Raw genomic sequence first — 12,274 nt, forward strand, 5'->3', positions numbered from 1 at the left:
GAGCAAGCCAAATCTAGGGAAAGACATTTCAGTTCACTTGTCTGCTCTCACCTTTGGGTCCAGGTCCATCAGAATCTCTGGCCACTTTAAATTTTACTTCCGACTACCTGCTAAAATCCTATCTGCTCCCTGATGAATCAAGAAACCCATTGATTCTTGCAATGCTTCTATCAAGGCTTCAATTGAATTCATGGTGGTAGTCGGTTCTATAATTAGTGGATTGTCACATGAAGTAAAACGACAACAAAATATCACTGATGATGTTGATTTTATTTTTAAATATAAACATCTAATTCACAGCTACTTAATATGAGGTTCATAATTTATGAATAATACAACATCCATTGTTTCCAATGTGACCGAAATTTGGGGATATGTCAAGTGAATCCCTTGTTTACGTTTTTTATAGCTGATTGAAGATGGGGATTATTCCAGTGAAACTGGAGGGATGTTAATGTAGTACCATTATTTAAAAAGGGCTGTGATTTGGAAATGGAAAATTATGGGCGCGATTCAACCAACTGGGAACAAAGTCCCATAGCGAGCGGGTTTAGCTGTGCGTTTCCTGGTGCTACCAGTGTCGAGAAACAGTTGGTTATACAACATGACTCGTATCGTATTAGGGGCCTCTGAGAGGGATGCATGGCCAAAGATATACACTGGGGAGCACTGTTCACCGGAAGTCCCCAGTATAGGAAGTGTAGCATGGTGCCATTTTTAAATGACATCCCAATCTCAAAGCCCACGAATCGACACCCCCGCCCCCTCCCAGCTCGAACACAATATGAGAGGGTCTCCAGCACCTCCATGCAACATCCACACAGGGCACCCCTGGTCCGATTGCATGCATGTATGCAAAAAAATGCCAACCTGGCACCACCCATGCCAGCTGGAAGTGCCACCTGGGCACCTTGGCCAGGCTGGCAGTGTAATCCTGCCCAAAGGGCATGCAGCTGGGGGCCTCCAATCTCCTCGTAGACCCCCACGAGTTCCATTCCGTACGGTCCCCATCTGTGAAGAGCAGTATAAAATGGCGCTTGCTCGAGGTCTCCAAGGCAAAGGGGATAATTCCCAAGGCCTCAGGCACCTTGGGAATCTGCAAATGAGACTAGCTGTCTCGCTCTAATATGCAGGTTTGCTAAAAAGTGATCCCACCTACAATAGGCTGGGTTTATAGCACAATGATTCGCGAGATCGTGTTAGATCTCTCAAGGCGTTGCAAGCCGGATACATCCTGGAAGTGGGGTTTCCCGGCTTTTATTGGCCACGCTGCGTGCCGGTGAGCTGCTTTTCAGACACAGTGTGGCCTTGGATCGTGCCCTGCAGCTTAATTCCAGTTAGTGGAAGTTGTTGGAAAGGGCATAATGAACATCCTCATAGTGTTGTTAAATATTTCCAACATGACTTCTCGAAAAAGATTTTGCAGCTTACCAACCTGGATAAATTTTTCGACGGGGAGCAGCCAAGTTGGTGGATGAAGTAACCTTATCACTGTTATTTACCTCAACTTTGGGAAAGCTTTTGAGATGATGTTGCACAATAACTTAGTTGAGAATCTTCTTGATTGGGCAAGGAAGCAGAGATCTCGGAATGATGCAGCCTGGGTAAGCAGCCTCTGGGGCTGGAGGCTGAAACGGCTGTACAGGGGGCATAACGAAGAAGACTGCCGGTGTACAGGACCCGAGTGTCCTTCATGGAGCTGTCGGACAGCATGTGCTGCAGGAGACTCTGCCTCACCAGGAGACTGTGCGGTTCCTGTGTCACATCCTTGCTGACTTGGCACCGCGTGGCAGCTGAGGATACCCACTCCCTGTGGCCATGAAGGTTATGGCAGCCCTCAATGTTTACTCAACAGGATCGTTGCAGGGCTCCACGGGAGACCTGTGTGGCATCTTGCAGGCATTTGCTCATAAGTGCATCCGTGAGGACACAGATTCACCCTATGCAAGGGTTTGGATTTTCTTTATTCCAACTTGGACCATGCCCAGCAAACTAGAGGGCTACAGGATCTGGTATCACAGCTGGTCTGCCACAAGTGTAGGCAGTGATCAAACTTACCCATGTAATTCTATGTGCTCCGTGACATCAGGGAGTCCCCTGTATAAACAGGAAGTGGTTCCATTCCCTCAATGTGCAGCTGGTGTGTGGCCACCAGGTGTGATTCATGCTAATGTGAGCACGTTAGCCAGGACTGTGCATGATAGTTACATCCTCGGGCAATCGCAGATCCCTGGCATTTTCAAGGGTCACCTGAGGGTGCAGGGTTGGCTCGTAGGGACAAGGGATATCCCCTGAGGTCTTCACTGATGACACCAGTGCGGAGGCCAGAGGCTGTAGCAGAGGCTTGGTACAATGAGACTCAAAGTGCCCCCCTATCTGTGATAGAGCGGTGCATCAGCCTCATGAAGATGCACTTCTGTTGCCTCAGCTGGTCAGTGGGGCCCTTCAGTACAGCCTTCAAAAGGGTCTCCAGCACCGTGGTGTTTTGCTGTGCCCTACATAACCTGGTTCTGCAGGACGGTGATGACCTTCATGGAGGCCCGCCATTGTCTACACCTTGCAGTTGAACCCCTCAGCCATGGTCCTTAGGGACTGAGCCATGCTTTGGAATTCTCTTGTCATGGATCTGACCTCTTGTCCCAAGCTTTCCACTGCGGACGCCACCCTTGCAGTGTTGGCCTGTGTGCCATGCATTGCCGATAACATTTCCTGTGACAGAAGACTTTGGCACTCCTCCATCCTGCCTTGCAGTTGCAGGTGAGTCGCTGACACCTCCTACTGGTATTACCGCTCTGCCTTTGCATCTCCAGCAGCTGAGGGATGAACGTGTCCAGAGGCACAGCACCTGGCTGATTCCTGGGATCCAGCAGACCTCCGAATGTTTGATCCCTGGGATGTTCCTGCCTCCACCTGATGTGCCTCAGAAGCAGTGTGGTGCTCATCACATATTGACCCAAAAGCCTTTCTGCTAAAATCGCCCATCGAGGTGTGTGTCTCTGCGATGGTGGATGGTGTGGGCGATAGCTATGAAGCTTTATCCATGTCCTCCTCTGAGATGTTGTCGAGCGTGGGAAGTGAGACTCTGTTGGTAGACAGGCGAGGCTCTTTGTTTGATGTTCTTGCAAGCCAAGGGGCATGGTTTGTGTTCGTGGCTGGGTCAAGGGTTTGGGCTACATAGAACTCACTTCAGACTGGTCATTTGGATGCAGGTTCAGTGGCTCCTGACTTTTTATCTGCAGGCCCACCTCGCTCTCAGCGTAGTCCTGCTCATGCTCATCCCCTGCAAACTCCATGGTTCTCCCCTTGTACTGAGACAGATTCCTGAGCTCGGTCATCCCACCGCCTATTTTCTCTCACTCATAGTGGCTATGGCAGAGCTTCTCCTGCAGGAACACAAATGGGGATAGTGTGAGATGGACAACTGATGGGTCAGAGGTTGTTGACAGCTCGCATGTGTGAGCATTATGCTTAAGCAGGGAAGGGTTCTGATGTGGAGTGCCAGAGGCGGTGTTGAGGATGCCAGTGGGATGTCAGTGCTGCAGCCCATTTGGGATCGAGGTGACATTCTGGGGTGGTGACAGAAGGGGAAGGGTAGAGTGCAGAGAGGTGATCGGGAGTACTTACCTTGGTTGATCGTAGTAGGTCATTCATCTTTTTCTGCATTGCGCACCTGTCCTCTTAGTCCCTGCCCTCACCAGGGCACGAGATTCAAGCCCACAAAGGTTGTGAACCTCGTTTTAATAGGTTTGCATTCATTTAAATATTGATGCCGTTCGCCCGCCACATGATGCCTCCTCACCAAATTCTCGGTCCCACGTTGGCAAGGTCTACAACACCTTTGGCCAGACGTGAAGCAGTCAAAGAGATCTTGCCAGGGGAGCAGAGATATGTATAGCACCCTGGGAGGGTGGGAGGGGGTTAGGGGGACATGGCCTGGCACTGCCTACTGGCACTGCTGACACTGCCAGGTTGGCACAGCTCAAAAAAGTTCTAAGCACGTTTGAACATTTAACTATATTAACCGGTACAGGCTTGGAGGGCTCCTGTGCTGTTTTGTATTGTTCTTTGTGCAAAGAATATTTTTTACTTTGAGAACATTAAAAAATTTTTTTTAGAGTACCCAATTCATTTTTTTCAATTAAGGGGCAATTTAGCATGACCAATCCACCTGCCCTGCACATCTTTGGGTTGTGGGGGCGAAACCCACGCAGACACGGGGAGAATGTGCAAACTCCACACGGACAGTGACCCAGAGCCGGGATTGAACCTGGGACCTTGGCGCCATGAGGCAGGAGTGCTAACCCACTGCCCCACCCTGCTGCCCCTCTTTGAGAACGTTTTCATTTAACTTGTTGTCAATTAGATTTTTCCTCAGCTCATTAATATTAAATATAAAACGTAGCTGCTCTATAGAAACAACAATTTACTCGGAAACCATGTTGGAGTTGAGCTCTATGCAAAAGGTACCTCTGTAATGTATGGTGATCGGTTTGCTCAGTTGACTGGACAGCTTGTTTATAATGCGGAGTGACACCGAATGCCTGGGTTAAATTCCCGTACTGGCTGAGGTTATCCATGAAGACCCTGCCTTCTTAATTACCACCAGTCAGCTCTCTCTCAAAAGGGGAGACCAGCCAAAAAGCCTCTGGCCCTCGAGGATTATGGCAACTTTCATTTCACATCTGTAATGTCCAGGCTTCAGAGGCGAACAGTGCCTTAAACTTACCTCCTGACATGCCGAACATGTTAAAACAAAAATATATAGTTAGATATTCAGTGAGCTATGCTGATGAGCGATCAGTCATTTAATTGCTCCATTAGGAGAAATCGGAGGAGTCCTGCTTGACCAGGGCCAGCTAATCTCCAATCCCTCACAAAATTAAGTGCTAATTCCTTGTCCTTCCTGTTTAAGTGCGGAGAAATGTTTTTTTTTCTTTCTATTCACCGAAGCAAAATCTATCGTGTTAACTCCTGCGAATCTGTAAAGGCTGCACTAGAATACTTACGTTGTGACATTTTATGTATATTTCATTCATGCCATCAGCCACAGGAATCAGCAACTTGATCCCAAATTTCTGTCCTGCTACATTCACATCTGGTACAACTTCGCAGCCTGTATTGGACAACGTTTCAAGGAAAATGGTTACGTGAGAGCTGAAATGTGACAGAGAAATCGAATAAAAGGTTTTCACGCGTGTTTTGTGAGCTTGTGCGTTCCAAGGCCATGGTGTTTCACTCTCATTCCAGCCAAATCACTATTTCATTCTGAGGCAATGCAGCACCCAAAGATGTATAAGTGACTGTACTTATTAAACTGGTATTAATATGGGTAACAAAGCAGCCTCCTTGTCAGAGATTTTATGTTACAAAACTGCACTAATACTGATGGGGGAACGAGGGAATTGAGCTCAAATACCTGGAGCAGAAAGTTACCCGCCATTTATTTTTTTAAGAGGGAAGAAATTACTATGTCACAGCCTAAATTTTGTTATCCTTTAGTGGGATGTGGGTGTCGTTGGCTGGGCCAGCATGTGTTGCCCATTCCTAATTTCCCTTGAACCAAGTGGTTTGCTCGGCCACTTCAGGGGGCATTTAAGAGGCAACTACATTACTACTGGTCTGGAGTCACATGTAGGCCAGACCAAGAAAGGATAGCAGATTTCCTTCCCGAATGGGCATCAGCGAACCAGATGGGCTTTTAACGCCAATTGACAATGGTTTCACAATCATGGTGTGATTCCAGGTTTTTAAAATCGAATTCAAATTTCGTCATCTGCCATGGTGGGATTTGAATCCAGGTCCCCAGAGGATGACCCTGGGTCTCTGAATTACTGACCTGAGTCGCTTAATTACTCACCTGGGTCTCTGAATTACTATTTCATTGACAATACCAGTATGCCATCGCCTCCTCTTTGACTAATTAGCTGGTGACAGGCGTCCAAAGAGCTGTAAGAAATAGGTGGCTCGTGGGTTGGATTCTCCGGTTCCCCAGCCATGTGTTTCGCGGCGGTGCGCCGTTCATCAGCGGTGGGATTCTCTACTCCAGCCGCATGTCAATGGCATTTCCTATTGAAACCACCACAGGGAAACTTGCGCGTTGGGGGGGGGGGCGCGAAGAATTCGAGCCAGTGACTCCGCTTCAAAAGGTACTTTATTTGCTGTAAAGAACTTTGGGACGTCTCACGGTTGTGAAAGGTGCTATATAAATGCAACTTTTGTTTCATTTTGGTGAAATCTGAATGGCATACCAGGACAGAAGATAGCCTGCAGTATGATAGTACCATCATTTTCTCTTGCTGCCCTGTTAGAGGCATACCAAGGAGAATGCAGCAGAAAACTCTTGCTCAAATTCAAACCAAGCAAGCTGACTCCAAATCGGTCAGGTCTGAAGAAGAGCCATATAGACTCCAAACATTAACTCTTTGTTTATGAGTTAACTGACTTTTTAAAGAATATCCAATCTGCAAAAGTTTCCAAAAGCAGCTTCTCACCTCTCAGGTTTAATTTTTCAATTGGTTCTCCTTGAGAAGTTTCCTTATTCTTGAAGTATGATAAACAAGTGTCTTTAAAAATAAAGTAGTACTGCTTATAGGCTTTCAACGTCAGTTTTTTGGGCCTAGAATGAAACATATTCTCAAATTAACATGTGAAAAACAAATTTACTGCAATTTCAACTGATATTTTAGTTTGAATTCAATTCCTTGTTCGATTTTGATTAACACAATAACGATTTGAATATAGCTTGATTTAAGAGTAACCTAATATTTCATGGCTTGGCTTAGAATTGTCCAACTTGACCGAAACAAAATGTAATATATAAATGCATCTCAGGTTAAATATTTTAACATATCCATTCAAACGGTAATCCAAGCTTTACTTATTTTTAAAATAAATTTAGAGTACCCAATTCATTTTTTCTAATTAAGGGGCAATTTAGCGTGGCCAATCCACCTACCCTGCACATCTGAGGAGGAGAATGTGAAAACTCCATATGGACAGTGACCCAGAGTCGGGATCGAACCTGGGACCTCGGCGCCGTGAGGCAGCAGGGCTAACGCACTGCGCCACCGTGCTGCCCTCAAACTTTACCTATTGAATGTAGAACCTTATTGCTTTACAGTCAGGGGTAATGTTCTTTCTCTTTGGATATTCAAAATATAATTCTCTGTCTATCATTATAATGTTCCATTCCGATTCTCTTTCCATAGCTAGTGGTCACTAAGGCAGACATCAGTCTGGTCCCATAGCTGGTATTTCCTGGGACAGGTCGCTAGTCTGTCATGAGGAGTTTATAGCTTGAGGGGTGCCACTCCACATCAAGCTTGGCTGACCAGTCATTGGGATGTTTGGAAGGATTTGCAGGTTAACACTCAACCTGTTTGTCTGCGTTATGAATGCACCTTCCTTCGACATCAAGTCCTGAGTGAGATACAAATCCTGTCTGTGTGGCTCGGACACAGTGGTGCTACCCACTGTGCCACAAGACTTCCCATCATTATATGGATTTGGAGAAAATAATTAAGGTTCTTCTGGAAAGCAGATGCTGCCAAGGAAGCCGGCAGGGTGAGTTCACCAGACGTTCACCACTATTAGAGAGGGTTCCAATGCATGAATTTATACATCAAAGGCAGCACGGTAGCATTGTGGATAGCATAATTGCTTCACAGCTCCAGGGTCCCAGGTTCAATTCTGGCTTGGGTCACTGTCTGTGCAGAGTCTGCATATCCTCCCCGTGTGTGCGTGGGTTTCCTCCGGGTGCTCCGGTTTCCTCCCACAGTCCAAAGGTGTGCAGGTTAGGTCGATTGGCCGTGCTAAATTGCCCTTATGTGTCCAAAATTTCCCTTAGTGTTGGGTGGGGTTACTGGGTTATGGGGATAGGGTGGAGGTGTTGACCTTGGGTAGGGTGCTCTTTCCAGGAGCCGGTGCAGACTCGATGGGCCGAATGGCCTTCTTCTGCACTGTAAATTCTATGAAAACCTGAAAATACCACCTCAAATAAAGGAAGTGTTTTAATTAACTGACCAGCCAAAACTAAAGATGAGGGCTCACATTGCCAGCCCTCTTCCGAGGTATTTTTCAAAGCTGTTAGAAAATCTTGGCTGCAGGCTTGGAGGTCGAAGGTCACCCCACTGATCCTCTTGACGATTGTTGGCCAGCACCTCTTCCTTGCCTTTATGAAGGCTTCACAGGCTCACACTCCGATGTTAAGTCAGCAGTCCAGACACAGGTCCTCCATTCTGGGGTGGGTCCAGAGGTCAGCACCTTAGCCCAGCCTGCACCCACCCAACCCCGCACTCACCCAACCCCTAAGACCCTTGGACCGTCCGTCTGCAGCCTAGGCAGTGGCAGAGGGGCACATGAGCAATTGATGTACCTCCTTGACCACCCCCCCCCCCACCCCCCACCCCCCCTCCCCTTGTCAGCTGCGAGGGGGGGGGGGGGGCGTTGTCTCTGGAATCAGGGATCAGGGTGCCTGTTCAAAATGGCAGCCCTAGATCGGTAAGTGCAGGCAAACTGGTGTGATCGCTGCTATGCATAATTTAACAAAGTACATGTATCAAAATCCCACCTCGGCAACGTTCCTAGCGCCAGCATGAACCAATCTGGTTTTCCCACTGACTGGAGCAATTAGTCCCAAAGCCCGAGATTCGTGCCCTGCATCTATGTTAGGAATTTTAGCAGTAACCAACGATGGGTGCCTGGAATTATTCTGAACTAAAGTGGTCCAGTATCATTAGTGGTGAAGATAATAAATAGAAGGGTAATCCGTAGACACCAAGATTACATTCATCTACGTCCTGATTCTGGGACAGATAAGTTTCCGGATCATATGGCAGAAGGAAACGCTGCTGTGGAATTCAACGTTCATCGTGGAATTCAACGTTAGCTTTGAAGGTGTCATAATTGAAGGGGAAATAGGGAACAAAAATAATAGAACATCACCCTCAGGCAGGGCAAAAAAGGTGACAAGTGTGAGAAGGGAGGTGGTCAATGCAGGACTGAGGGTATTGTACCGTAATGGGCGCAGTATACGGAACAAGGTAAATGAGCTTATTGCGCACATTGAAATTGGCCGGAACAATGTTGTGGGCATCACAGAGGCTGCAAGGAGATCAGGGCTGGGATCTAAATATACAAGGATATGTGTCCTATCAAAAGGACAGGCAGATGGGCAAAGGGGACGGGGCTACATTGTTAATAAGGAATGAAGTTAAATCGATAGAAAGGAGCAATATAGGGTCAGAAGGCATAGAATGTCTGTGGGTAGAGTTGAGGAATCGCAAAGGTAAAAGGACTCTGATGGGTGTTATGTACAGGTCCCCTAGCAGTAGTCAGGATGTGGGGCAGAAAATAAATCAGGATGTAGAGAAAGCATTAAAAAAGGCAATATTACAATAATCATGGGCGACTTCAATATGCACGTGGACTGGGAAAATCAGGTTGGTAGTGGATCCCAAGAAAAGGAATTTGTGAAATGTTTAAGAGATGGTTTTTTTGAAGCAGCTTGTGGGAGAGCCCACTAGGGAACAGGCAATTCTGGATTTGGTGATGTGTAATGATTAGGGATCTTAAGGTGAAGGAACTCTTAGGGAGCAGTGACCACAATATGATAGAATTTACCCTGCAGTTTGAGGGGGAGTAACTGCAATCAGATGTAACGGTATTACAATTAAATAAGGGTAACTACAAAGACATAAGGGAGGAGTTGGCCAGAGTTGATTGGAAAAGGAGCCTAGCAGGGAAGTTGGCGGAACAGCAAAATCAGGAGTTTTGGGGGTTATTCGGGAGGCACAGCAGAAATTTATCCCAAGGAGGAGGAAACATGCTAAGGGGAGGACAGGGCATCCATGGTTGATGTGGGAAGTCAAGGACAGCATAAAAGCAAAAGAAAAAGCATACAAAGTGGCGAGTATTAATGGGAAGCTGAGGATTGGGAATCATTAAAAGTGAGCAGAGGACAACTAAAAAAGCAATAAGAGAGAAGATGAAATATGAGTGCAAGCTAGCTAGTAATATAAAGCAAGATTGGAAGAGTTTCTTTCAATATATAAAAAGGTAAGGGAGAGGCAAAAATAGACATTGGACCACTGAAAAACGTGGCTGGAGGAGTAATAATAGGAAACAAAGAAATGGCAGACGAACTGAATCGTTACTTTGCATTAGTTTTCACGATGGAAGACACCAGTGGGATGCCAGAGCTCCAGGAGAATCAGGGGGCAGAGGTGAGTGCAGTGGCCATCACTAAGAAGGTTCTGGGGAAACTGAAAAGGTCTGAAGTCATCTGGACCGGATGGTCTACACCCTAGGGTCCTTAAAGAGATAGCTGAGGAAATTGTGGCGGCATTAGTGGTGATCTTTCAGGAATCACTGGAGGCAGGAAGGGTCCCAGAGGACTGCAAAGTGGCTAATGTAACATCGCTGTTTAAGAAGGGAGGGAAGCAGAAGGCGGGAAATTATAGGCTGGTTAGCCTGACTTCGGATTGGTAAGATTTTAGAATCAGTTATTAAAAGCTTCAGTAGGGGAGCATTTCGGGAACAGTTTCCACAATTCAGTAAGTTTTAAAGTGCTGGTGGACAAGGATAAGAGTCGTCCTAGGGTGAATGCGCTAAATTGGGGGAAGGCTAATTATAACAATATTAGGTGGGAATTGAAGAACCTAGATTAGGGGTAGATGTTTGAGGGTAAATCAACATCTGGTATGTGGGAGGCTTTCAAATGTCAGTTGAAAGAAATTCGATACGGCAATAGATACAGCAAATTTCGGGAACCTTGGATAACGAGAGATATTGTAGGCCTCGTTAAAAAGAAAAAGGAGGCATTTTTCAGGGCTAGAAGGCTGGGAACAGACAAAGCCTGAGTGGAATATAAGGAAAGTAGGAAGGAACTTAAGCAGGGAGTCAGGAGGGCTAAAAGGGGTCACGAAAAGTCATTGGCAAATAGGGTTTAGGAAAATTCCAAGGCTTTTTACACGTACAAAAAGGATTGTACGGGGATTGCCAGGGAAAGGATTGGCCCACTGAAGGACAGGGGAAGGAATCTATGTGTGGAGCCAGAGGAAATGGGCGAGGTACTAAATGAATACTTTGCATCAGTATTCACCAAAGAGAAGGAATTGGTGGATGTGGAGTCTGGCGAAGGGTGTGTAGATAGCCTGGGTCACATTGAGATCCAAAAAGACGAGGTGTTGGGCGTCTTGAAAAATATTAAGGCAAGTAAGTCCCCAGGGCCCAATGGGATCTAACCCAGAATACTGAAGGAGGCTAGAGAGGAAATTGCTGAGGCCTTGACAGAAATCTTTGGAGCCTCACTGTCTTCAGGTGATGTCCTGGAGGACTGGAGAATAGCCAATGTTGTTCCTTTGTTTAAGAAGGGTAGCAATGATAATCCAGCCTTACGTCAGTGGTAGAGAAATTACTGGAGAGAATCCTTCGAGACAGGATCTACTCCCATTTGGAAGCAAGTGAGCGTATTAGTGAGAGGCAGCATGGTTTTGTGAAGGGGGGTCATGTCTCACTAACTTGATAGAGTTGTTCGAGGAGGTCACAAAGATGATTGATGCAGGTAGGGCAGTGGGTGTTGGCCATATGGACTTCAAGAAGGCCTTTGACAAGTTCCCTCATGGCAGACTGGTACAAAAGGTGAAGTCACATGGGATCAGAGGTGAGCTGGCAAGATGGATACAGAACTGGCTAGGTCATAGAAGGCAGAGAGTAGCAACGGAAGAGTGCTTTTCTGATTTGTGGGCTGTGACTAGTGGTGTTCTGTGGGGTTCAATGCTGGGACCTTTGCTGTTCGTAGTATATATAAATGATTTGGAGGAAAATGTAACTGGTCTGATTAGTAAGTTTGCGGACACACACAAAGGTTGGTGGAATTGCGGATAGCGATGAGGACTGGCAGAGGATACAGCAGGATTTAGATCGTCTGGAGACCTGGGTGGAGAGATGGCAGATGGTGTTTAATCCGGACAAATGTGAGGTAATGCATTTTGGAAGGTGTAATGCAGGTAGTGAATATACAGTGAATGGTAGAACCCTCAAGAGTATTGACAGTCAGATAGATCTAGGTGTACAGGTCCCCAGATCACTGAAAGGAGCAACACAGGTGGAGAAGGTAGTCAAGAAGGCATACGGCATGCTTGCCTTCATTGGCCGGGGCATTGAGTATAAAAATTGGCAAGTCATGTTGCAGCTGCATAGAACCTTAGTACGGACACACTTGGAGTTTAGTGTTCAATTCTGGTCGCCGCACTACCAGAAGGATGTGGAGGCT

General features: G+C 46.6%; 1 protein-coding gene across 2 annotated transcripts in view; it reads right to left on the bottom strand.

The window, feature by feature from the left end:
- fermt1 (fermitin family member 1) overlaps positions 1-12,274 on the bottom strand; it is a 114,171-nt gene that overhangs the window by 22,863 nt on the left and 79,034 nt on the right. For both annotated transcript variants that reach the window (XM_038806298.1, XM_038806307.1), the window contains exons 10-11: positions 6,492-6,616; positions 5,007-5,113 (exon numbers count right to left, since the gene is read on the bottom strand). In XM_038806298.1, the coding sequence (XP_038662226.1) occupies positions 5,007-5,113; positions 6,492-6,616 (232 nt within the window). The remainder of the gene's footprint in view (positions 1-5,006; positions 5,114-6,491; positions 6,617-12,274) is intronic.

This window comes from Scyliorhinus canicula, chromosome 1, assembly GCF_902713615.1.
Source record: "Scyliorhinus canicula chromosome 1, sScyCan1.1, whole genome shotgun sequence".
Lineage (NCBI taxonomy): Eukaryota > Metazoa > Chordata > Chondrichthyes > Carcharhiniformes > Scyliorhinidae > Scyliorhinus > Scyliorhinus canicula.